Source organism: Sylvia atricapilla, chromosome 24 (genome assembly GCF_009819655.1).
Source record: "Sylvia atricapilla isolate bSylAtr1 chromosome 24, bSylAtr1.pri, whole genome shotgun sequence".
Lineage (NCBI taxonomy): Eukaryota > Metazoa > Chordata > Aves > Passeriformes > Sylviidae > Sylvia > Sylvia atricapilla.
The window spans coordinates 3806978-3833006 of record NC_089163.1 but is presented as its reverse complement, the minus strand read 5'-3'; the positions used below and the strand labels follow the sequence as shown (position 1 = coordinate 3833006).

The 26029-nt window shown below is 49.8% G+C and overlaps 2 protein-coding genes across 5 annotated transcripts in view; both read left to right on the top strand.

Moving 5' to 3' along the window:
- The window catches only part of LUZP1 (leucine zipper protein 1), a 380667-nt gene extending 357726 nt beyond the window's left edge, over positions 1-22941 (top strand). The window contains exon 4 of the transcript XR_010745319.1: positions 22932-22941. The gene's annotated coding sequence lies outside the window, so the exon portion shown is untranslated. The remainder of the gene's footprint in view (positions 1-22931) is intronic.
- FHL3 (four and a half LIM domains 3) lies at positions 75-25026 on the top strand. 4 transcript variants are annotated; one of them, XM_066335275.1, is made up of 6 exons: positions 75-218; positions 20671-20852; positions 20930-21104; positions 21698-21867; positions 22011-22197; positions 23108-25026. In XM_066335275.1, exons 2-6 carry the CDS (start codon positions 20697-20699, stop codon positions 23257-23259), a joined length of 840 nt encoding a protein of 279 aa, XP_066191372.1. In that variant the 5' UTR covers positions 75-218; positions 20671-20696; the 3' UTR covers positions 23260-25026. The 4 variants fall into 4 exon arrangements, with proteins under 4 accessions (XP_066191372.1, XP_066191371.1, XP_066191370.1 ...); XM_066335274.1 differs by having other exon boundaries at positions 95-218; positions 20668-20852; XM_066335273.1 differs by lacking the exon at positions 75-218 and adding an exon at positions 11854-12001.
- The last annotated feature ends 1003 nt before the right edge of the window (positions 25027-26029 follow it).

Below are 26029 nucleotides of genomic sequence, written 5' to 3'. Positions count from 1 at the left end.
CCCACCCGCCGGCCCCGCCGCTGCCGGCGGCGTGCAGCGCCTCCCGGCGCCCGAGCGCCCAGCGGGGCGGGCACCGGCCCCGGGCCGCCCCCGGCCCCGCCCCGCCACGGGCTCCGCGCTGCGGGCTGGGGAGCGGAGCCGAGCTGAGCCAAGCTGAGCCGGGTCTGCCCAGCGGCGGGGCACCGAGAGCGGCAGCGCGGCCCCGGGACGGTCACCAGGTGGGTCGGAGCGGAGCGGGCCGGCCGGGAAGCGATGCCCGCCGGAGCCCCGCAGCCCTGGGCGGGCCGGGTGGGGCCGGGTGGTGCCGGGGGCTGGAGGGAAGGCACCGAGTCCCCGCTGCCGGCTGCGGGCCGGGCATCCCCGGGACCCTGCCGGGCGCTGGGACGTGCCTTGCCGGAGGGCTGTGCTCCGGCAGCGCAGCGCACACCGCTTTTCCAGAGGAGAGAGCCACCGTCTTCGGGCCGTGCCCCTGCGCCGGGCTGCGAAGTTGGGAGCAGTGTTTTATGAAAAGAGTACTGAGGCTTTACCCGAGCAACAGAACCGGGAGTAAACTATGATCAAATGCTCAAATGTAGCACAGGAAAATTTTCGACACATCTGGAGTGATTGCTGTTTTTCCAGAGAATCCCAGGGTAGCGATGGGGAAAGAGTCTAAGCCCGGCTTTGTGTGAGTGTGTTAGACAAAGACTCGGAAGTCCCAGTTTGGATCTCACATTAAAAAGTAGCTCAGGATCTTTGCAAGTTTTTTCCCTCAACACAGTTATGTTTCGGTAACTTTTTACCGTTTTCCTTATCCCTTTCAAGTTCTGTACCTGTGGTTACGTTAACCACTGACACTTTCATTGAGACGTTGGATACATTTTCCAGTTAGCCCGGGTGAAGTGCGGTGGTAGGAATTCCTCTCCACAGACTTTGCAGCGCAAACGGATGCCGTGTGCCAGGGTTACGTGTCTTCACGGGGCAGGATTTAATACTGAGGTGTCTTTACTTAAATCTGAACTTGCTATATTCAGTGTTTCCCAGTTTTGAAAACGATAAAAGGAATCTTTGCAAAAATCTTCTATTCTTAGAAGCAGAGGAAAAGGCAAAGAGCTCTTTTGGATGCAGCATCCTGGTGGCAGCACTGGCCTCTTGGGAAGAGTGTAGGGACATTCCTTTGACTTTTCTGACTCCTCTACCAAGCAGTAGAAATCTGTGGCTGTCCTGGCTGCCCAGGTGTTGGAACTGCCCTATTTCCCTGATCTGCTTTGTCAATACGTGGTTTAACTTCATGATAGGCAAAGAGGAAAGAGGAAGTCTGACATTTCTCCTGTCTTATTTTTGTACCATCCTCTTTCCTTTTCTTAACATGGAGACTGTATTGTTCCCTTGCTTTTCTTGCTGACCATTTCCTTTGAGGCATAGAACTGCCAGCAGTAGTTTCATTCTTTCCCAGCTCAGTCTGTAATTTTGTACACTTTTAAATTTGGTGGCATAGCACGGGAGACAAAAATATAGGTGATATGGTTAGTTGTGGGCACTAATTATAGCAGATGCTCTACAGCAAAAGGTGTGGTTTGGAATATGAATTCCATAAGCCTGTGCATAGGGAGTGGTGGGACACACTGAAGGCTTAGAAACAGCCAGAATTCCCTAGCAGGAAACCCTGTGAAGTGTTCCATGATCTCAGCTTCTGGAGCATCTCTGTCTCTCTGTCTTGGATTTTTTGGGTAAAATCTGTGCTTTTTCCCTGCCTGCAGAACAGCACCTGAAGAGCTGAGCAGTGAGTAGGGTGCTGGAGGACACTGTGGTTCCCCAGCCTTTGGGAGGACAGGAGGTCACGGCTGTTCCAGCAGCACATCTGCCCTCAGCTCAGCTCCTGGTTTGTGCTGTGGTTTCTCCTAGAGCAGTGCTGGGACAGCCCTGCTGTCTGAGAACACGGCTGGCAGTGGGATAGCTCATATGGGAAAGGCAGGAGTGTCTTTCCTGGCTGGTGTGGTCATGGTGTCCCTGATGACACATGGGTTTTTATCTGTAGTCTGCCAGTCTTGTATGACTGTAGGCAGTATTCATTGGTTCTCAATTGATTTCTGACAGGTTTAGCCGTGTTCTTTTCTGGTTTGGGGCATAGCATCTTCAAGACTGAGGTGAACTCTTAACTGGTGGAGCCAGAAAAAAACTCCCCTGCAGGCAGGTTACCAAAATTCCCAGTGCACCAACTTTGGAAGCACTGGCTTCTCTTCCCAGCCAGGACTTGCTTACCCTATTGCTTTCCTGATGAGGTAAGATGCTTTCTGCTGTGTTCCTAATTGCAGCTGAGTTTCTGCTGTTACACGGTTGGCTGGTGTTTGAAATGCCAGCAGAAAGGTGGAAAAAATTGATTAGTCTCAATGCTCAAAGTGTTTCCAACACTCTCTCCCTTAAAAAGGACTTTTATGGTAATTGCAGCACTGATGCACAAGATTTTCTTGGTTGTACAGCAGGATCCTCGTTGATGTCTGTAGGATTTTTGCTGCCTGTGTCTTACACGAGGCTGTGCTTGATGAACCACAGTTGCAGCAGTAACCTCAGGAGAGAGACAGGAGTTAAACCTTGTTGCTCTGCTTCACCTTTTGTGTGATTAAAAAGGTACCCAGAAAACTGGGGTCTGGATGCTCTGAATAAAAGCCAAACCTCTTAACTGGGCAAAACAGCTCCATAATTCATTTTAATTGCTCAAGTAAGAGATGATATTTTCTCTGGTGTTGAGTGTTTGGTATCCCTGGTTGAACATGCTGTTCTCAGATTGCCCGTGCCCACCACAGTGCCCAGGTGCTCTGGCAGGAAGGTGCTACCTGTGATGTTTGCAGTTTTGCTCAGAGTGCAAGTGGCTCATTCCTTAGGGGGCTTTGACTGCTTCTGCCTGAAATAGGTGCAATTTCTATGGCCAAACTGGAAAAATTCACAGAGAACTTCATAGGGTTTTACCGTAGTGATGTCATCAAAACCAATTTAAGCATTTTTTACCCAAGTGAGGTTTTTTCAAAAGGAGGGGAGAGCTATACTCCTAAATACCAGCTGTATATAGAAAAGGGAGAAGAGCAGTTGTTAGGAGGCAGAGAAGCTTTACCAGGAGTATTTAATCTTCAGATTATACTACCAAGAGCTTTAGGGTCACCTTTAAGGTGAGGTTGTGGGCAGAAGGGCCAAGCTGCACGGGCTATTTTGGTTTTGTGCTTTCTCTCTGGGAAGCTGCTGCTGTCCTGCAGCCAGTGAGGAGGGGGCATTTCCCACAAAGGCTGGGGTGTGTTTACTGGGCTCTGCTCTGAAGTGGGGAGAGGAAAATACTTCATTCTGTGGAGATGCAGTTGCTGAGAAAAAAAAAAATCCTTGGTCTTTGTTTCTTCTCTTCCTTCCGTTTTGCTCTGGTTTTACCAGGTGTAAAATACAATTGTCAGCAGTTTACACGGAAGGGGAATGTCAGTTTTCCTGTTGAAGAAAATATCAAAGGTCTGATTGTGAAAGGAAAGGGGAAATTGAAGAATGCCACATGGCTTCCACCTTCCTGTCTTTCAGCCCAGCAGAACCTCCTCTGCTGAGTGACCACTTTGTTGATACTTGCTAAATGGAGAACTATTTTAACAAATGGTTTGCCCTCACTCACAGGGGCACACCAAGAGAATAACATTACTCTGGGAGGAATCAGAAGGACACATCCATTTAGGGCTAAATTAATAGTTAAGAATTATTTAATAATGTCTTAACATAGAATCCAAATAGCGATGGAATAAAAATCCTGAAATTTACGTTCTTGTTCTTAGTGTAGCCTGACTTGATTTGCCCTGTGGTCATCTGATTGTTAATATTAATACATTTTATTTTTTATTTGCCTCTGAATATGTTACTGTAGATCGTCCCACACTTGCAAACTGCAGAGTTCTTTCATATAAAGTATTTTGAACTTCCCAAATATTAAAAAAAAAATTAAATTAGCAGCATGGATAGACAATAATTCTGGACGCTTCTGCTTGGTGTCATGGCTGGAAGAGCAGTTTGTTGATGTTTATGGCCAATCTGCCCAGTGCCAGTTCTGCTCAGGAATATAAATTATCTTTCAGCACCAACCTGGTGCTGATGCCAAGGACATGGTCTTGACTGCTTCCTAACTTAGCTTTGAACATCTGAGCTGTGAGGAATGAGGAATGTGCTGCATCTAACCTGGAGCTGTTGGCGGCCACCAGTGTCATGAATCCAGTGAGTGGAGAAGCCAGCGCAGGTGACTGGACAGCTGGAGCTGTTTTCTGTACACAGGAGGGGCAAAGAGAACTCTGAATAGCTCAAGGAAATGCTTGGTGTTGTTTGAACAGTCAGAGATCTGCTTCCCTAGTGCTTCCTCCAGCACATGTTACACTTGACCCTGCCAGCACTACACACCAATAGGAGTCAAGTCTTTGTCCCCAGTGGTAGATTAAACTGCTTGGCCATTGTTGCGAGTCCAAGATTTTCCTCTCTCACCCTGCTTAAATGACTGCTTGGATGTGCAGCCAAAGTAAATATGAGCTAATAAAAACTAGAGATAACACATGGAGAATAGTTGTTACGGACTAACTGTAGCACAAAGAGGCACAAGTTTTGCTGGCAGCTTTTCTGCTTAAGTTTTGAAGCTCAATTACCTGAAAAAGAGTTGGTGTGGGTCAAGTATAACTTCCTTTCTATTGCAATAGGGGAACTGTATCTATATTCATGTGTATCTTCAGAGTAAGAAAAGCATCTCTTAGGCTGCTGAGGCTCTAGTGCCTGCCTTGCAAGGTGCAGCAGCCCCAGGTGAGCACTTCCTCACCTGGAAGCTGGAAGTGCTGTGGCAGGCCATGCAGCTTTGGAATACTTTTCTGTGTTTCCACACAGTCACTTTCCTTGTTGGCAATAAATGTGTTTTCAATTGGTTTTTCAGTTCCTCAGCACACAGCCTGTGAGGGCCACTGCCATAAGGTAACACGGAGACCCACAGTCTGCTAGGGGTTGGAAAGATGGGAGATGTTTGTGTGGCTCTTGGAAGTGCCTCAGCTTACACTGAAGGGAAGAGTGAGACTGGGAGAACATCACTATGGAGTGACAGGGATGGGATTGCCCCTGTATTCCTGTGATGCAGAGCTGCTGGACACCAGAGTTACAGATGGTGCTGTAGGGAAGAGCTGGAGAGGTCTGCAATTGTCTGGGGATAAGGCTGGTTTAAGTCCCTCTGTGTTACCAGCACACATACTGTGTGTCAGGAGAGGGTGACCTACTGAAGTCCTTCTACAGTGGCTGCCTTTTGCTTTTCCCTTCCTGAGGCCTTTGGGCTCTGCAGGGACAGTGTGCTCCTGCACCCTGTCCTTCAGCCCCTTCTGCAGTGCAATCAGCTGTTATATATATTATATATATAAATCTAACCAAAAGGTTGGAACTGAGGGCTGAGAGTGTGATATGACACTAAAGGATTAATGGTTACTGAGCAATAATTACCATAAATTATGCAGACTAAGTCCAGATCTAGGAACAGTTCTACCTCTTTCATTCCAAGCCAGTCATGGCTCATGCTGCCAGCACACCTGGAAATGAGGTAACTGAGCAATCAGCCCACATTGTTCGGATCTGCTGGGGCTTGGGCACAGACTTAGTAAGTGTTTTCCCTGCTCCTGGGCAACCTTTGTTCTCCTGCAGCCAGGAAGTCTCCCTGATGGGATAAGACAGGGAGCTTCTGTTCCTTTCTTGAGAAGGACGCTGATCATTCACCTGCGGTGCGACTTCCCTGTGAAATTCCCTTTCCACATGCGAAGACCTCACTTTTATTGGAGTATGAGATGGAAACACTTCCAGTGCTGCCTGAACATGTTATTTAGGTCAGTTGCAAGGAAGATGGCAACGTGAATCAGAGGAGCTGGAAGAGAAAGAAAGTCATTAGAAGCACCTTGACATCCCCAGCCAAGACGGGGATTTTCTCTGCTGACGCAGAAGCCCGGCTGGAGCACGCATTCATTGTCTTGTGTTTTTGCTATGGTCCTGTGGCTGAGGAGCTGGGCTGGCAATGAACCAGTGGGCTGCAAAGACAGACCTTGTGTTTGCCACTCTGTTTCAGCACCTAGATCCTTGTGGGTGTATGAACTAATCTCTGAAAGAGAGAGAGCAAGGTCTCCTTATTGCTCTGGAAAACAAAGTGTATCAGGCTCATTGACCTGACTGCATCCATTTTGGGTGAACGAACCTCCAGAAGGTGGTTTTACACTTATCCTGTTGTTGTGACATTGATCAGAGCAGCTCAGGGGGATGTTCCATCCCAGTAATGGGCGTGTGGTGCCCAGTGCACTGCAGCAGCTCCGAGGGAATTCAGTGGCCTGAGTGTGCTGGGCCAGCCTTGGGCTGGGGGACTGTCAGTGATGGTGGGAAACCCCTGAAAATATCCCACTGGGCAGGGCTCTGCCAGACACTGTTTCCCTTCCCAAAGGAAGTAGCCTGAATTTACCCAGTGCTCTGTAGAGACCTGTAGGCTAAAACAAATTATTTTTACACAGTAGGAAACATTGAGACCAACCTTAACTGATGAAGCAATTTGCCAGCTTTTAGCCTCAAGGTCCCTAGTCCCTCAGGGCTTTCCAACGTAATGGCTTGGGTTGGTTTCCCAGAAAGATTCTCTTGGATATGTGCTATTGGCTCATTACTAGCCGTTTTATTTTTCCAAGAGCCAGCTCTCATTAGCTTCGTTCTCACAGCATTGTTTTCTTTCTAGAAGAAGCTTTTGCTGGCTCTCCTAAACCATTGCATGGGAATTGCTTACTAGCTTACATTTTTTTTGTTTGTTTTGACCCAAAGCTGTGCTTTGCTCCCCTCTGTAACACTGCCAACATAATTTCCAGTCTCTTTTAAGCATATGTTTTGCAATAATATCTAAAGTCTTGGCTCCAAGTAACTGCCTTAAAGAGAGATTAGTATCTTCTAACGAAGGAATCGAGAAGCAAATAGTGAGAACAAAAGCAATATCTTGAGAGCTTGTAAGACTATCCTGACCTTTCCCAAAGGCCTCAGCCTGGCCTTCAGTGTTGAGCAGATGGCAGAAATCAGGGTGGACTTTGATTTGTAGAGGCCTCTGCCTGGCTGCTGTGTTTGCGGGAAATGTGCTCAGCACATTGTGGCCATCTGGGCTTGACTGTACTATTCTGATAATCCCCAGGGAGCCTTCTCCAGCAAAGCTCATCCTTGATGGAAGTCCTCTTTGGCTGACCTTGTGGAAGGGGTAGCATTAGCAGTGTGGGTTTTTGAGATTTGACAGCAGCATTCCTCATAGGAAGAAAACGGGCTTGGGAAATGCTTTGTGCTGGCCAGGAAGGAAGGTGCCACTCACCAGGGTATCCACCTGGGCACCCAGCTGGAATTAGACTAGAGAGTGAGGAGGTTAGTGTTAACGTTTTCTAAACTTCAGGAGGAAGTGTTACAGGAATGCAAAGGCCATCAGAAAACCAACTGGAAAGTTGCCTTGCTTTAGATGGGAGAACCAGATGTGTGCGAGGGGGTTGAACCTGGAGCTGAGAGTCTCAAAATTGCGAGGGAGCTGAGTGACTGGCCACTCACAGGGAGACAAGAGTCAGATGAGGGGCTCCTGACAAGAGCTGGAATCTCCATCTGGATCTAAATGAAGGTCTGCTTTTCAGAAGAACTGAGCTGGCTTTACCTGAAACCCAAAGAATGATTGGGTGCTCAGCATCCCTGGAACTGAGACATCAACATACAGGCTGCCAAATTCAAGAAACAGGGAAAGAACAAACCCAAACCCTGTTGCAGGCTGTGTTCTGAGGCTGTAACTGCTCTGCTCAGATACTGAGCATTTCAGGTGTGGGAAGGTGTATGGGAGTTTGAGTGGCCAGTCCCACTGAGGGCAGTGCTGTCCTCAGGGAGCAGAGGTCTGCTTTGCCCATCGCACTGTGCATCTGGCAGTGTGTGCTGCAGACCCCTGTTGGCTTCTAAATCACACTTTCTGCTTATGACCCACCCACGATGGGCTGTTGGACCTGTGGCACCCATTCTGCTCCCTCCTGCCTGTCCCTGGCCATCTGTAGTGACAGGTCTCAACCCTTCTCCTGACTTTTGACCCTTCAGCTGTGCAGTGTTGAACTCTTCTCCAGGCTACTTGTGAATCAAGCTCCCAGGAGGGTTTGTGTGATGGTGCCACAGAGGCTCCTCTCCCTGTGTGTCCCTGGCCAGGCAGAAGGGACTCTCCTGCCTGTCAGCCACGGGCAGCTCTGCTGGCCAGCCCTCGTCAGCCACACTCTTGAGAAATCCTGGTGGAGATGTCGACCTGGCAGATGGAGGCTGTTACCTCATTCCACAAAAATGCTTTGTTATTGAGAAAATGGAAACTGTCTGAGGTTTGGGAGCTGAATAGAGTCATTGGTGTCTGTTTTAACCGCAGTTCAGTGGTGACTGCTCAAAAGTTCCCCTCTCTGAGCATTCCCTTTTCCTACACCCATAATCTTCAAGCCATTGGAGAGCTGCGATGACTTAACTCATTAGCTGAGCAAAAAATGTTGAATGCTGTTGCATGCTCTGCAGAAACTTCACTAAAACCTCAGCATCTTCCAGCAAAACAGAAATGATGAGCCAAGAAATAACCCTTTGCAAGCTTTTGGCCAGAGAAGTGATCCCTCTGGATACTAAGCCAAATTCAACCCTTTTTACAGTTTCAGCTGTGTGTCTTGTTTGCTTGACTTTGAAAAGCTCTATAAAGATTATGCAGGAACTTCTTGGAGAAAAAAAGACATGCTTAGAGACTTAGGTCTTGTAATTCTTAGACACGGGTATCTGAACCCCAGTCCCAAAGAGAAATTTCTTTTCATCAATTTTTAAAAGCAGATTTCAGCCTTGTGGATTTGAGAGCATAGGAGAAAGACTAAAAATAGGGATTGAAGTGTTTGCAAGCTAGTTTTTGTATTGCTGTGAATAATTACTGGGGTTAGTCCAGAAGAGCATTAACCTAAACACAGGCCTTGTTTTACTCAACAGACATTTGTGGAACTCTCGTCTGGTACCTCTTTTTGAGAACCTTCCATAAGCATTAATCACCAGCACCCTAACAGAACCAAGAGCAGCAGCTTTTTGGAAATAAAATGAACACTTTATTTATGTATTTTTAAACTAATTAATCTTGGCAGGCCAAATGAATGTCTTCCAGCTGCTACAGATTGTTTTCACATGACTAAATATTTTGGTGTGTAGAAAAACCTAGAATAGTGGAACCACAAGATATTAAGTATTTAATTATTACCCTGGAATGTAAATATGACCCTGATATTTTAAATTTGTTTGCCCAAATTTCAAGTGTTCTCTTAGAAATTCATCAAACACTGCAGTTCTGATCTTGTTATTTGTGAAGCAGAGTGACTATTCAGCATCTTCTCCGAATTTATTTAAATATCAGAGTGGGTTTTAGAAACAGGAATTTGCTTAACTGGAGAAATAATCCCAGCTGCTTGAGGCAAAACCCTCAAGGATAAAGATCCTTGAGGCTCAAGATTTGAGATGTAATGGACTAGTTCTGTTCTAGATCCCTGGTTTCAGGTTTACCATAAAAATCCCTTCTAGGCTCAGCTCTGCCTCTTAAGGTCTTCAGGAGGTTTTTTAATGCAAAATGCAAACTGTAAAAACAATTAGCAGTTGATTTGCAGCCTGTGTCTTACCCGCTGTAGAATTCATTCTGGCCATGTGTTGTTCCTGTGGCTGCAAAGCAACTTTATTTCTTGAATGATCCAAGCCCACAAGATTTCCCTCATGTGAGTGTGTCAGAGGTAATTTCAGTTGTGGTTCAGGTCTGTGTGCCTGCAGATCATACACGACCTGCGTGTACACTCAGGCTTCTTGTAAAAAATGTCTTTTTTGTAGTGCTTCTAATGGAACAAAAGAAAGGGAGTCATCTAAAACATGTATCTGAAAGGTCTAACCTTCACCAAAGGTTGAAGACAAAAATTCCTCCCTGAGGTCCACACCTAATGGCACTGCTCCTGGATATTGCTGGGGATGGGAAGACAACCACCACAACAAAAAAATACCAACAAAACCCATGGGTCCTGAGCTGTCCCTGAGTGCAAGGACTGTGTCTGCCAGCATCATGAGCCCAAATTCCAGCCTGAACTCCTGACTTTTGCCAGGCTTTTGATCTCACCTTGGAATTCCACTATCCTCATGTAAGGAAAACGTGGGGTTTTCCTTTTCTTAAAAACTAACCCGTTTTGAACTGGTGAATAACTTGCTGGTGCTGCCCTATTCCAGTTCTGCCTGGCAGCTCAGCCTGCTCACTGCTAAAGCCCAAGTTTAAATAGAGCAGGCAGCAGAGGCATGGTGTTGGTTGAGAGATCTGCTCTCTGGATTAGCTGTGCTCTGTAACAGCCCAGCACTGTGTCTGTCTGTTACAGGGCTGGAAAGGACCTTAAAGACCATGTCCCTCCTTCTCCTCCTCCCTTTCCTCCTGCTTCTCACAGAGTTATGGTTGTGCAATCTATAGGTGCAGGTCTGTGACACATTAGTGGGTGTCACAGTTTCCACTGACAGGGATATGTGCTGCACCTCGGAAGGAGGAGAAAGATGGAACTTGAATCTTGGTTCCATTTTTAGTTCTACGGGCCTTTCCTAGTGCCAGAACCCTCTGAGGTGCAAATCCAGGAGGGAGATAGCATTACTCCCTGACCTGCAGGTATTACAAGGGTAAATAATGTTTTTGCTGCTGACAGCTGTTAGGGAATTGAGGAAGCCACAATCCAATGAGAGGTGTGGGATGTCAGTTCTGTGGAAACTGAGGACCTTTTGCATTAATGATCTTGCACTGGGTCATCACATATGTTTGTGTTACTGGCAGTAGAGAGTCAGGGAACTAAACTGCTTCCCAGGTAAGTCTTTCGTTTGTGTCCTTAAATTTGGATTATTTATTCTCATTTGCCTCTTTCCTTGGCACATGGACATTTTCAAAAAGAAAACTCAGCATTTAAATCTAAAGGCTTTTCAGTGGCTCCTTTTAACTCAGTAACACAAGCAAATTGCCGTGTGCCTAACTCAGAACATTCTGGAATACACAGACTAGTAGTGATACTCACCAAGAGTCATTAAAAGCAAAAAGCGCACAGCATGTATGTCAGCCAAGAGAAGTTTTATTTCTGCTATTTCTCAACCCTATGCAAACACCATATAACTCACAGAAAGATTAAATCTGGCCCAATGTGCATGTGTAGAAGGGTTGGATGTGTTGCTTTTGGAGAGCCCAGGGCTGAGTGTGGGAAATCATGACTGCACGTCAGGTTGGTGAAGGTGCACGGATTGTGTTGTGCTTGCTGCCGTGTGAAAGAGCAACAACTCCAGGGTGATGAAATAATGCTTTCAGGTCCTTGATAGCTTTGAGTTTTCATTTTAGAAGAAGATATAGAGCAGATCTTTGAATAACAGTGGGAGAGGGCAGTGCAGAGACTTGAAGAATGGGCCCGAGGAGATCACACTGTTTGAGCCACATGGACCCTTTCAAGTGACAATCCAGGTTCTGCTGCTCACCTTGTTGGCTCCTGACTTGGGAAGTCGGGCTAATAATGGTGTTCATGAGTTTTTCACTTTAAGTTAGGAGCTTTGCTTCTTCTCTTTTATTTTTTGGTTGGTTTTGTTTTTGGTTTTTTTTCCGTCATCATGACATTGAGCAAAGAAAGGCTTTGGAAGAGAAATATGTCTACACAAAACTGGAATCACGTCTCTTGTGAAAATTTAGAGTAACTTTTATTGCAAGTGTCCAATTTCTAGTCACAAGTAATGACATTTAAACCCCTTTTGGAAATACAATCCCTGTGCTGATGTCACCCTTGGTTTATGATGTGACTGCTTTTGTTGGTGGACAAGCACTTGAGTGTTTGCAAGTGAAGTGATGATTTACTCGTGAGAGTGCCTGGCTGGTGGCACCTGCTGTAGCTGTCCCTGAGGTGAGGGGCTGGAGGAGCACCCTGGCACAACTGGGTTCCTGCTGCTCCATCGCTTTCAGCAATGCAAGGTAAATGCTGAAAATAAAATGCTTTTATTTCCAGGGTTTGTCAGTTTGGGATAAATAGCATGTAAATGGAGCACTTTTGTTCTGATCAGATCGATAACAGAGGGAGGATTGTTGGCATTGCAGTGAAGCCCCTGATCCTCGGGCTGCTTGAGCATGTGAACAGCTTTGGGAACTTTCTCCAACTTCCATCAGCATCAATGAGTGTGGAGCACCTTCCCTGCAGCAAAGAAACGAGGCATTGCTTCACATCTGCTGCTTCAAGGGCTGAGACAGCAGCTCTTCTTGGTCTTCAGCTGAAAGCTGCCAAGAGAGGAGCCTCTGTTAGTGAAAATTCTGGTCTTTCTGATCCTTTTTAACCTGTGAGAGATGTGCTTCCTGTAGGTTTCCTTGTAAATCTCAGATGGGAGTGAGAGAATGAGGTTCTGTAAAGGAGCCACACATTTGGATGTTTGATCACAGGCTCTTGATGTTGTTCCTTCTTTTCTGTTCATGTGGGATTTTTTTTTCTGTAAAGGAACAGCTTTTCCTCTCTTTCTGAGTTTTTAGGCACAGTCAGTCCACATGTTTCCTGAGCTGCCTGCCAGCAGCAGCTCCTGTTCTCAGATGGACAGTGGGCAGGGGCATGGCGTTGGAAACTCCATGTGCAGCTTCGTGATGTAAAGGCATTCATACATTTTGTGAGCTGTTGTGTCCCTTTAAAATAGCTGTTTCCATATAGGATTTTGGCTGTGGCACAGTTTTCCCTTTCACGGGTGCCACCAAAGGCTACCTCTGCACAGCAGAAACAGGAGCACGTGTTGCGTCTTGCGAATTTCTCTTTAGTACTTGCAAGGAGTTATTTCGTAGAGATTTTACGTGAAATACGTGACAATTGCAACTGAGGGCTTCTATTGCTTAAATTTTGCGGTACTTAAGGGTAATTTAAAGGTGTGAGAATGGTTTGAAGATAACCAGCTCCTTATGATGAAAGTAAAGGACACGTGCTGATCAGATCACCTGGCAGAGAAGTGTACATTGATAACAGAAATCTTCAGTCACAGAAAGGACCTTGATCACCTCTGGGCTGGCAAGGCAGTGACTAGAAGGTGTTCCCTTCCCCTGTCAGCCATCCCATCTGTCCCCGTCCCGCACTTCTCCTGGCCTGTGCTGCCCTTGGGAGCGCTGCCCTGTTTCGGGAGGGCTGCAGCTGGCACACACAGCATCTCCCGGGTAACAAATGAGCCTAGGTTTTGTTTCGGAGAACCGACCGGCCTTTCCCGGGCCGGTAACATGAGACAATTTGTCTTTGCCAGGATTCAGTCCTCCCCCAGATTTAGAAGCTGCTCGCATGCTTCGTGCTGCGGGGCTGGCATCGCCTTTGCTTGCAAGGGACACCAGCAGCTGTAAAAAGCGCTTTATAGGGACACTGTCCGTGTTCCTTGGGCTGAGAGCCAGCGCAGGTGGAGAGGCCCTCGGTGAACTGTGGCAGAGAAGGAGTGCACAAGTGTCACTGCAGCGTCTCCTGTCACCTTCCTGACTTTCTCTTCTCTCCCCTTCCCTTCCCTCTGCGGGTTTTGGAGAGCCCCAAAAGGCACAAAACTGCCAGGGCTCAGATGCGCATTGCCTCTCTCCATCAACAGATCTGCTTACATGCAAGAGACCAACTGCAAATACTTGTGTTTGGGAGGCAAAAGAATCGAATCGGAAGAGGAGGGAGTATTTTGACCAAATTTGGTGAAAAAATTCACTTTGCCCTTTAAGTAATAGGCGTGCATTAAATAAAGCATGTCTGGGACATGTGTCTTTTCCTGCTACTGGAAGTCAAAGTTGCTTTGTTTATTGAAAAAGGAACATGAAGCTGAGCAGAGCCTTAATCAGCAAAAGAGCTTTCAGGCTTGCTGGGGAGACAGGGAATTGGGAACTGGGCTCCAATTGTACAGGTGAGCAAAAAACACAATCCCTAGGGCTGTGTCCAGTGCTTGAGGCAGTCCCTTGATTGCCTTTTTGGGCAAAACAGACATAACCTCATAACCTCATATTTTATTAAGTATTTCAAAAAGCTTTGTAAATACTAACTTATGTATCAACTCAGAAATAAGAATGGCTTCACCCTCAATTTAAAAGGCATCTGTCACTAAGGGAAGGAAAGTGCAAACTACAGTGTAAGGATTCCATTGTGAGAGAACTTAAGGGAAATAGAGCGGAATTACATTATTTTGCAGTAATATCTACACAGAGATGCACAGGCCCCAAGAACTAACAACTAGAGCAGTCAGATTATTTTTTCTGCATATAGGCTGTGATGTCTGTTTGAGTTGCAAGATTCTTGTGTGCTGAGCTGATCCAAGATGAAGGTACATTGGCCTCAGTGTGCAGTTAGTCATTTCCTGTCACGCTTTCATGTTTGAATTCTGTTGTACTGAATCTGACCTTTATTTTGTGGGGCAAAGAGATCTTGAAAACACAATTGCCAGGAATCTTCGGATTGTTAAGTTGGATAAGCAGTGAGGCATTTATATGGCATTTATGTGGGTTGTTACATGGGCATAAACCAATTCAGTCCAAAATGAAACTTAGAGTGTTAGATTGTAACATGCTCACAACACGCTTATTGAGAGTAATTGCACACCTGTCCCTTGCTCCTTTTTACCAAGTGACAGGAGCAGCCCTTTCCCTGGGCTGCAGCTCTGGCTCCTCCGATCACACCAGTGCTCCTGTGATCAGTCACATTCCCTGAAACTTGGCTTCAGCATCTTTCTTCCTCTTATGGCCACTGTGACCATGTGTGCAGCTGCTGCCCTCAGCCAACCCCCTGCCTCAGTGGTGGCTGTCCCCTGCTGCCAGTGTCCCCTGCTTGTCACTGGCACGTGGCAGGAAAGGTACCAGTCACGAGGAGTTTTGGCCAGGCTGTCTCTCTTTTCTCTGCAGCCTCCTCAGAGACAAGCCAGAATCTCTCCTGGCATGTTTTTAAGCAGTGGGTTTCTTACCTGCCTGACAGAAGGGTCAGAAGTTTCTGGTGCGTTCCTATCTTGCTCCTCTGCTCTCAGACTTCCTCCATCAATTCATGGTCTCTTTGAATGTGATGGGTCCAAAGTGCTCAAATTATTTCAATTCCTGACTTCCTGTTGAGTGCACAGAATTTGCTTACTTTGTGCTCATTTTGAATAAGATTAACAGTTGATCTCTTGAGCAAACATTCCAGTTTAATGTCGGCAGAATGACATAGGCTGCCTGCTCTGCGTGCTCCCAAACAGTTTTACTGCTGTTAGCTACACCTCTGAAGGGCCAGGATTTTGTTCAGAACCCAAAATAATTAGGTAACCCCTAGAGATGTTGAGTACTAAATTTTTAACTCTGCAACCATTCCTCCTTTTATTTTTAGGCACAGATTTTCAATTTATGGTTGCATAGTAGGACTCTTCAGCTTCTTTCTCAGACCCTGGTAGAATTATCTTTCCTTAAAGAAAGTAAGTCCAGAACAAGGGCTGAATTTTCTCTTGTGCCTCTGCCTGTGCTGCTGGTACCTCAGGAGCCCAGCACAGCAGTGGTGAGTTTGCTCTTACTCAGCCTGGACCGGGTGTGATGTCTCCATCAGGGCTGTGCAAACAGTGCAGCTTTCCTGCAGGCACCTCCGGCCAGGTAGGGGCTGGAGGCAGGTGTGATTTCCTTAACTGAGTGTATTCTGTTTAAGAGTACAATCAGACATTTGTGGGGTAGGTGTGTTTTTGGCACTGTCCTTTATCTGTATGCAGAGCTGTCAGGAGGAGTCTGTGATACGGCTTTGTTCTTGGATGGGGCATCTCAGAGATCCCTTCTGAACAATGGGAATCCCTTATTTTGGTATTCTAAGACTGTTTTAAAAATCATGCAACGGTTTAGGTCTTGTGGCTTGTCAGATTCTGCTACTTCAATTTTAACAGATTCTGCTCCTTCTTCCTCACAAAGGCATTTTCAGGAAGCTGCTTACCTTGCTGACAGCAAGTTATTTTATTTAAAATGCAAGGTGTTTCTTCACAGTGCTGCCAGCCGTTTTACTCAATCTGTTGCAGAGCCTGGAGCAACTCGTGACTGCTCTGGGCAGGAGGGTGTCCTGCCCACGCTTGGGGGAAAGGCTGAGGCACAGCTTGCTCAGCAGAGCTCAGTGTATGCACGTGCATGAGCACGACACCCCAGTGGGGCAGGGAGGCTGTGGCCATGCACCCAGCTCATCTGCTTATCTCCTGCCCTCTGAGGCTGGTGCAAGAACCAAACTTTCCCTGGGTGTCGGAGAAATGACCTGCAGCATCCTCCAGTTGTGCTGGCCATGGGGAAACCACCGTGTGAAGCCTGGGGCTGTCCTGATGGTCCCTGCAAAGAATCTACTCCTTGGCCATGCCGGAGGCCTTGAGCTTTCAGGGGTGTCCCAGGGAAGGCTGAGGCTGGAAGGCAGCTTGGAGGCCAGAGCTGAGGGCAGGAAATGACTCACTGGTGCTGCAAGCAGGCGGGTGAAGGTTTATTGCAACTCTGCTCCCAAGGGTGCCTCTTGCACCCTGAGAGAGCTGTGGGACCTCTCCCCAGCTGTCCTCTGACAGCCCCAGGGATGCCCCAGGTGTGTGTGGATGTTGTGTGTGCAGGTTTGGGAGGGGCAGGGTACAGGGAGGCAGCAGCATGAGGAGAAACCCCCTCAGCACCCCAGGGAGCTTCTTCCCAAAAACCTGGGCTGGCCTGGGGCCAGGGTGCTGGGTGACCCTGTGCAGATCCCAGGAGTGGTGTCAGGGAACGGGGAGTGAAAGTGCTCCCAGCACAACGGAGGGGCTGGAGCTGCTCCTCAGAGCAAGCAGCTGGTTTGCCTTTTAGGGTCGGCAGCAGGCCGAAACAATTTCATGCGGATTCCAGGACCCATAATGGTTCTGGAAAGCTAGCAGGAACAAAAAGTGTTCTTCTCCTCTGCTGACCTTGGAGTGCTTTGAGGACTGTCTTTCAAAGCCATGTCCCTGGGCGGTTTCATCCTTACATGGGGAATATTTGCCTGCCCCAGCGAGGTCGTGCTTTCTCCTCTGTGTGTCTGTTTAGGTGTGAACTGCAATTGCTTATATTTATGCTCAGACAGCCCTGGGGAGGTGAGAATAGGCAGGGACCTGACAGACAGTCAAAAGCAGGTCTTTTCCTGTGTCCTGGAAAGATTAAGTGTTTCCCTAGGAATAGCCCCGTGGATTACTCTAGGGTGACTCTGTGGAGCAGCTGGTCGTGAGCTGAAAACAAACTGGTGTGAAGTTACACGGGGTTACAAGTTCACCACGCACACACAAGACTCGGCACCTAAGGAGTTCATTTTAGGAGGAATCGTCTCAAAAGGCCAGTTAAACTCTTCAGTGATTGTGTGGATCAGGCCCTACTCTGTCTGTAGTGCCTCCTTTGCATAACAAATCCCCGGGTTATTGGTGCTAAAATTAATGTAATGATCTCCTGGGGCTGTTGCTAAGCCATCGGCTTTGGACAATGACACCAGGCTGGTGTTGGGTGCATGTTACTCTCTAATTAGAAAGTGGACTTTGCTGTGCTTCCTTGACAAATTGCTGACCTTTCCCATACATGAGGCTATTCTGAGCTCTGCTCCAAACTGATCAGATTTGCATCGTGGAGCACTTTGAATGTTGTTTGTGAGCAGAGCTCTTGTTCCTAAAGCTGTTTGTTCATGGGCGCAGGAGAGGAACTGAACTTCCTTTGCTCCGTGAGCACAACTACATCTTTCAGAGGCAAAGAGGAGGCAGCTGGCAGGCATATATCTGTGTTTATTTTTGCCCTCTAACAGCTAGCGAGACAGCTGAGCAATATCCCACATCCAGCTCCACCATCACCCCGTACGAGGGGCCGGGTTCAGCAAGCCTTGTCCCCGCGGACCGGCGCCATCTGGCAATGGGCAAACACTCAATTTGCAACTGCAATCCCATCATTATAGGGCAACACCTTGGTTAGCATTTGCAGGCGTTCCTGACATCAGCCCAGCACACCCAGCACACAGCTGATGTTTACAGGGTGGTGCAGAGGATGAGCACATGCTCACTGGCACAAGAGCGATTGCCTGTATTGTACCTTCTGTGTCTGAGCCTCCATTAAAGGGGTTTGTAGTGCATTTTAAAGCTCTACCTCTTTACTTCATAAGGAAGGCAGTTCTCAGGTTCATCATTACAACCACAGTAAGAATTGGGGGCTTTTCTAACTATTTCTTTTACTCCATTTCTTTTGTCCCACCTCCCTCTTCCCGGTATGTTCGGTCTCACATCACCACATCTCAGGGACGAGGATGCTGCGTTTGCTTTGGCGCTGCCCAGCTCCGTATGTGAGAGCGGAACAAAGGGAGCAAACAGCTTATCTAACACAAATAACCCTGAGCAAACTTCCTGGGCCTGTTCTTGTTCTGTTGAAAAGGCAGCACAAAGTCTGCTCTCGTGTGTGCTGTCCACAGCCTTGGCCCACGTGAGGCTCCCGGGTCTGGCTCTGCTGCACCCACAGCCTGGGGAGCAGCACTCAGAGATTTTGGGGAGAAACTGCTCCAAGTGCAGGCAAGCCTGGCCCACCGTGTTAGGGTACTCCTTGGTATATCATTCCTGGAGGGTTTGATTTTTTACTTCCTCTGATGACAGCATCAGGGTCAGAGTAGTGGTGCTCAGGAGGCTTATTCCTCATCACTGATAAAACCCTAGCCTTCCTCATTCAGGTTGTTTTTTCTTCCTTTGTGTTTTCTGATGTCCTCTGAGCCTGTATTACTGGACCACAGAGCTAAAGTGCAGCCCACTGAGAAACATGGAAGTTCCCTGCTCTGGCGGTGCCTCAACTCCCAGACCAGGAGTGCTCATTAGAGGTCCTCTCATTACAGACACACCTTGGAAAGTTTCCTTCACCGGGGCTGGGAGGGGAAGGAGGAGAGTTGGAAATTTCATTTCATTCTTCGCCAGGGAGAAAGGTCCCAGGTAGCTTCAGGGAGCGAAGGCAAGTGGGAAGTGGCAGAGAAGACAACAGTGGAACAGTGGGTGAGGAGCAGCCAGGAGCTGTGTGGGGGTCAGGAGAGCTGCCCCCCAGTCACAGGAGCCACCTCAGGGGGTGGCCCAGGGGAGAGGGACACTGGAGGGGCCAGCACGAGCTGGAGCAGCAGGTCCAGTTCAGCACCTTGCAGCAAACCACCACGTGCCTGCCTTGTGTCCAGCAGCAGACTGCACATTGCCTTGTTCTGCAGGCAGCACACAGGGCTGCTGCTTGGAGCTTTGGGGGAGGCTTGGTGTGGCCCAAAGCCCGTGTTGCTGGCAGGGACATGCTGTGGAGCCACAGCCACGGAGGCTGGAGGGCACGGAGCGGGCAGTGGCCTGGGTGGCAGCTGGTAACGAGTGTCTGAAAAGGGACTTTGTTCCCCCTCGGTTGGTCACGTAGCCATGTGGGAGCACTGGATTTATTCTCCATCAGTCCTATCGGCACATACCAGGCTTGACAACAGCTGGGAGCTGTGTGGCTTGGCCAAGAATAGCCCTGGGGAGCTCTGGGCTGTGAGTCAGAGCTGTCTGGATCAGCTCCTGCCCTGGAGGCTGCCTCCCAACCTACAGCCAGCCGTGGAGAGGGGGTGCAGGGGCTGGCAGGGAGCTCCCTGAGCATTAAATGCTTAACTGCAGATTGAGCTGAAATTGCTCTTTGTGAAGTGGGTGCGTTCCTGAAGAACAGGGCAGTGGAGGTGCTCGGCTGCTGACAGTTCCCATGCAACTCAGTGGGCTTGTCTACACTTGACAGCAACCTGGGTTAAAGGAGGGTGTGATTTTGCAAGTGGAAAACTCCATGTTTAGGAATAACCAGGCTAAACTAAACAGGAGGAAGATACTTTTGTTCTGGAGTTAATGCTCCAAAGAAAGCAAAATATTTCCACAAGCCCATTGTCTGTGAGGGAGATAAGAAGCAAGGAGAGATGTCAGGTCTCCTTCATGCCAAGCCCCAACAGGTGCTTGTTGAACATCCATCTGCCCCTATAACTTCTCCCTGGAGAGTGTTTGTAGTTGGAATAACACATGTAGAACAGTTTGCCGGGTCAAGGCTCCACAGCCAAGGCACAGTGCAGAATGCCTGATTGCTGCTTCCCTATGGAGCAGCTGCTTTAAAGCTCTGGAGAAGTTCCAAGGTTTGAGCTGCTAGCAGCCCCTCAGGCAGAGCTTGCAGCCATCGTGAGGAATCCTGCTATGGACCACGCAGGGCTGAGCGTGGGTCTCTGGAGGGCAGCTGGGCAGACACATCTCCCTTAGGGTGCCTGGCTCTCAGACCTCACAGTGGACACACAGCCACGTGGCATGTGCATGGTCTTGGTGCCAAACCAAAACTTTTCATGAAGGAAATTTCTCCCTTTTTATTTTTACGCTTCCCAGGGAGGCAGCAAAGAGTGAGGAGCTGCATTCTGACATGTCCAGCTTCTCTGAGTGGTGCCGAAGTGCTCCAGCTGTCAGCTGGAGTATAAGCCTGAAGCAGGGTTCATTGCAGGCCCTGATGTCTGCAGGTTCTTAGGGCAGTGCCCGCAGCCCCAGAGCAGGAGCACAGCGTGGGTCTGTGCCCTGTGCTGACAGCAGCTGTTGGCTCAGTGCGGGGACTCTGGTCCTTGGCCTCTGGAGGTGGCAGGTTGCACAGGGACACCTCAGCCAGCCTAAGCTGATGGTGACCCACAGCTGCCCTGATCTCAGCAGGTGAAGGAGGCCCTCAGACCGGCACCATGACGGAGTGCTTCGACTGTGACAACTGCAAGGAGTCCCTGTACGGGCGCAAGTACATCCAGATGGACAACGGCCCGTACTGCATCCCCTGCTACGACGCGCACTTCGCCAACACCTGCGACGAGTGCAAGGAGCTGATCGGCCACGACTGCAGGGTGAGTAGGGGCCCTGCAGGCAAGCAGGTCAGTTCCTGGCGCCTCTGGTGCCCTCCTCATGCTGGCTGTACTCCCAGGAGCTGTACTACGAGGACCGCCATTACCACGAGCACTGTTTCCGTTGCTTCCGCTGCGACCGCTCCCTGGCTGACGAGCCGTTCACCTGCCAGGGCAAGGAGCTGCTGTGCAACGACTGCTACTGCAGCGAGTTCTCCTCCAAATGCATCGCCTGCGAGAAGACTGTCATGCCAGGTAGGAGCAGGCAGACCCAAGCATGCCAGTTCCTGGTGCCTTGGTGTCAGTTGGGGCTGCAGGTCCAGCATGAGTATAGAATGGAAGAGTTGGGTCTCTGTTTTGCTGCCCTCCTGTCGCTGGGTGCTTTGCTTGTCCAGCAAGACAGCAAACTGTGATGACCACAGTTCCCCTTTTTCATGGGGAAGTGAATGAGGGAGGAGATAACAAAGGGTTTCCTGGGCATTTTCTGCTGTGTGCTGACAAGAAGAGACAGAATGACTGAAGATGTGTGAGTGTCTCTGGAGAAGGCCTGAGGCAAAGGCGTGTGTGTCTTTACTTGGCTATTTTGGCACCATCTGCAGATGTAGGTTACGTCAGGCATCTCTGCCATGGCCTTTGTGCCAGTGCTGGGGACATGTTCCTGCAGCCCTCCCCCTGTGGCTGTGCTCTGGGCCTGAGGCCCTCTCTCCAGCTGCCCATGTTCTTGAACTGCCATGAGGGAGGGGAAGCATAGAGGCAGGTGTGCAGGACCACAGTTCATCCTGCCAGCCCCCCACGTCCCTGTGTGCACTGTGCTGCTCCCTTGTGTCACTGCAGGGCTCTCTTTGCAGGCTCCCGTAAGCTGGAGTACAACGGACAGACCTGGCATGAACATTGCTTCATATGCAGCAGCTGCCAGCAGCCCATTGGGTCACGCTCCTTCATCCCAGACAAGAAGGATTATTACTGTGTCCCCTGTTACGAGAGCAAGTTCGCTCCTCGCTGCACTCGCTGCAAAAAGGTACGTGTGGCCTGGCAGCCCTGCTGCAGGGACAGGGAACTCCCTGCTCCTGCCTGAACTCAGAGGAGGGTTCTGGTGCCAGCACCCCAGCTGGGCTGTTTCCCTTTGCCTGTGTGTGAGCAGCGTGTGCTCTCCTCCTGCAGACCCTCACCAAGGGAGGAGTGACCTACCGGGATGAGCCCTGGCACAAGGAGTGCTTTGTCTGCACGGGCTGCAAGACCCCCTTGGCTGGGCAGCAGTTCACCTCCCAGGATGACAACCCGTACTGCATCAAGTGCTTTGGGAACCTCTATGCCAAGAAGTGCAGTGCCTGCACAAAGCCCATCACAGGTGAGCAGAAGAGCCCTCCAAGGAACCTTGTGATGCAGTGGTTCTGGGGCTGCTTCTTTCCCTCTGTCTGCATCATTCAGAGTGTGAACTGTGACCTGTGGGAGGAATTCCCTCTACCCACAGGTAAAGGCTCCAAAGTGACCCCTCAAAGCATGATCTCATGTCTCTAGCTTGCCTTTTTTGATACTGATTGCCGTGTCCTGTGCAAAGGTTGTTCACAGGCAGGGAAAGCCTAGAGGAGCACCTGGTCTCCTATGCCTGCCTAAGGCAGGAGAAGTAAGGGATCCTTTTCTGCAGAACCCCCTAAGAGAGTCTGCCTTTCTTCCTGCCCTCCTGTTGACCTCCCCCCTTGCAACTCCCAGGTCCCTCCTGCTTAGAAGGCAGGAGAAACTGTGAATCAGCTGGTGACTCAGAGGATGCTTCTGGCTGAGGACAGCTCCCAGGCACCCACTTCCCCTCTGGTCCTTATCAGTTTGGTGCAGCCCTGGGGAGAAGGCGGTCACGGCTCACCAGTCCAACAACTGCCAGCAGAGAAAGGAAGCTCCTGTGGAGCCTCTGCAGGAGCCTGGGCCTGAGCTGGTGACAGGATGGCTCCTCCCAGGATTTGAGTAGCTCTGTCTGCCTTTTATCCACTGTGATGGTGCAGCTCCTCTCCCTGCTCCTCCTAGGGGAGAAAATCATTATTCCGGTCCAAATCTGTGAACCCTGCAAAGTTTGCTCTGAAGCAATTTTAGTGCTTTTCCCTCACCAGAGTAGAGATTTGCATTTCGGATCTCTTTGATCCTGGGCTGTGTGTCTTCACCAGTGTGAAGACCTGACCTGGAGATGAGCGAGCCAGGGCTCGGTCTGTTCAAGAAGCTCATCCCAGTTTCCCCAGAGACTCTGACCTTGCCCTCTGTCCCCCTCACAGGCTTTGGAGGTGGCAAATACGTCTCCTTTGAGGACCGTCACTGGCACCACAACTGCTTCAACTGCGCGCGCTGCAGCACCTCGCTGGTGGGGAAAGGCTTCATCCCCGACAACGACGAGATCCTGTGCCGCGACTGCAGCAGCGACCTATGAGCCCCCAGGACACCACGGGCCAGGGGCCGCCTCTCTTCTTCAGGGCCTTGGTGCCACATTCCCCGGCAGCATTTCAGGGGCAGAGCACAAGGCACAGGAGATGGGGGCTGACCCCGAGCTCTGCGGTGTGTTCAGGGGGGTCCTGTGCCTCCTCCCTGAAGGCTAGAGTACGCTGTGCTATGGCTCTGTGCAGTCAAAGCTAAATCAAGCTGAAAAAGGAGCTTCGAGACCCCCTCCCATTATTTACTCTTTCTTTTCGCTTCCAGTCTAACCAGGCACGAGCCCAGGCCCCCAGCTGAGCAAAGGGCAAGGAGTGGCTTCAGCGCTGGGCTGCTGGATCTGCACGCTGGCAAGCATGTATTCACCCCTTGGCACAGCTCTGACTTCTTTCTCCATGTGCTTCCCTTGCTCTAGGTGACAAAAGGCAGTGTGTCAGGGCCATGCAGCTTGGCCATGCTGGCCTGTGTCACAACTGGCTTTGCAGAGTCTTCCCATATGCACAGCTGGCCCGGGAATGAAGGGCAGTGTCTTCTCTTCTGGAGGTTTGGGGACACCAGGCTAGAGTGTGGCCAGGAGAAGAGCATATATCATGTCAGATGGGATCCACCTCTGGAGTTCTATAGCACCTCACTCTTTGCAGGCCAGACCCTTTGCTCAGCACCTCCATGGAGGTGCTCTCTTAGCTGTGAATGAGGAGTTAAGTCACTTGTAGGTACGGGGCATTCTGCCCACCCACACCTGCCCCATTCCCATCCATCTGTGCTGTGACTTCCCGTGGCTGGGGTGGCAGTGCTGGCCTGCTGATGCTCAGATGTACCTGGCTGAGCCCTAGAGAAGGGTGTGCTGAAAGCTGAGAGCACTCAGGGCTTTATTCCTTCTCCAACCCTCTCATGAGGATCCATGGGATGGGCACTGCGATATTGTCAGCAGCACTGGGAACACCAGAGACCTCTGTTAATTCAGGGAAGGGAGCATTGCCCACAGGCTGTGCCTGTGATCAGTAGCTGCTGGGAGGGTCTGCAGGAGCACAGGGCTCCAGCACAGAGAGCAGCTGAGGGGGCAGCAGGATGTCCACAACCTGCTCCCCCAGGGCTGCCTGTCCCCAGTGGTAGGCAGGGATTGGTGGCTCCTTTCAGCCACACTTATCCTTCCCTGTGTCCCAAACAAGAAGCAAAGCAAAGATGGCACCTGTTGGGGGGGACTTTGCATTGCCCAGGTCCCAGCTGGCCCTAACTGCAAAATGGGGTGTGTTGAGCCATCCCAGAATCACATGAGGCCGTGAGCAATCCTTGCCCAATGGCTGAGCTGGCCCTGGGCTAAGGCCCCTCTCAGTGGGATGCTCATGCCTGCCTTGTCTCTACATCCTTCTGCTTCTGTCTCACTGGGCCACTTTTGCCAACCCTGCTTTCCTGCTTAGTCAGCCACATGCTTTTCTGAAAACCTGTTCTTGTAGGCTTTTTCCCTTTTGTACTCATTTGTCATGAATATCCATCATTTTGTACACAACTACAGGATGAAGGGGCCAGCCCCCCACCCAGGCTTTACTTTCACCCAGGAACAGAAAATGTTATGCATGTTGAAGTGTTATTACTCTGTGTTCAGATCATTGTTGAATCCTTGTTTGGAAGCTTTGATGACAGCAAATCAGAGTTTGTGTGTTTGCTATTATGAGAGGAGCTTGGAGCCATCTCCAGAAGGAATTGTCCTAAATAAACCTCAGCGTCCTCTGTATTTCCTACAGCTTTATACAATAAACCATTTTCCTGATGCTTGCTCTTCTGTATGTCTTGAACAGCAGGCACAGGGCAGAGTGCTGAGTTGGTGCTGCGCTCTGCTCAGCCCTGCCTCACCCCTAATCCCATTCTGGGGATGGGCAACCTCTGCAGTGCTCGTGCCTGCCTTCCCAACCACAGCCCAACGTCAGCCTGTGCTGGTGGCAGAGCAACAGCACCTCCCTCCTCCTGCTGGGTGGCTGCAGTGAGTTCCTGGGGCCGGGGGTGTCCATGTGTCCGTGCTTGCTGTCTGTACAGGCAGGCAGTCCTGTGTGGGCACCACTCTGTGCTTCCAGGCTGGCTGTGGGTCTGTCTGGATCGCTGTGGTACTAAAGCAGCCCCGCAGGATCCACTGCCTGCCCAGGCCACGACATTCCAAGGAGTAGCTGTTGCTGCAGCTTCCAGCCAGGATATCCGTGGTCCCTTTTGGCAGCCTTTCCTGAAGTGCTGCGTGCTCTTTACTCATGTTTATCAGTCGGGGAGCCATTTATTCCCTAACATCTGAAACCATTTTACGCAGAGCCTTTACATTTACTAACAGCTGCCATGACTTCCTCTAGACTTGCCTGCTGCAGCCCCTGCAGCACAGTGGCTGGGCTCCTGTGGGTGCTGCTCCAGTGGCAGGATGAGCCCAGCCCACGGGGTGACCCTGTGTAGGAGCATGGCACTGGTGTGTGCACATTCCTGGCTCCTGCACACTGGTGTGCGCACATTCCTGGCTCCTGCTCTGGTGGCTCATGGAGTTCCAGCACGATTTTTGTTGCTGTTGCTGCCCTGTGACCTGGGCTGGGCTCTGGTGCTGTGCTGAGCCTCGGAGGGTGAGTGAGCAGCTCCAGCCCAGAGGCTCCCAGCTGAGCCTGTCCTCCAGCAGCAGCAGCACAAACCCGGCTTTCTGCAGTGCCGTTTCCAGGGATTAACCGCAAAAGGTTTCTGTACAAAGGGCCCCCGGGCTCCTCTTTCAGTCAGCCTCCAGAGCCTCACGTTTTTAGCCAAAAAAG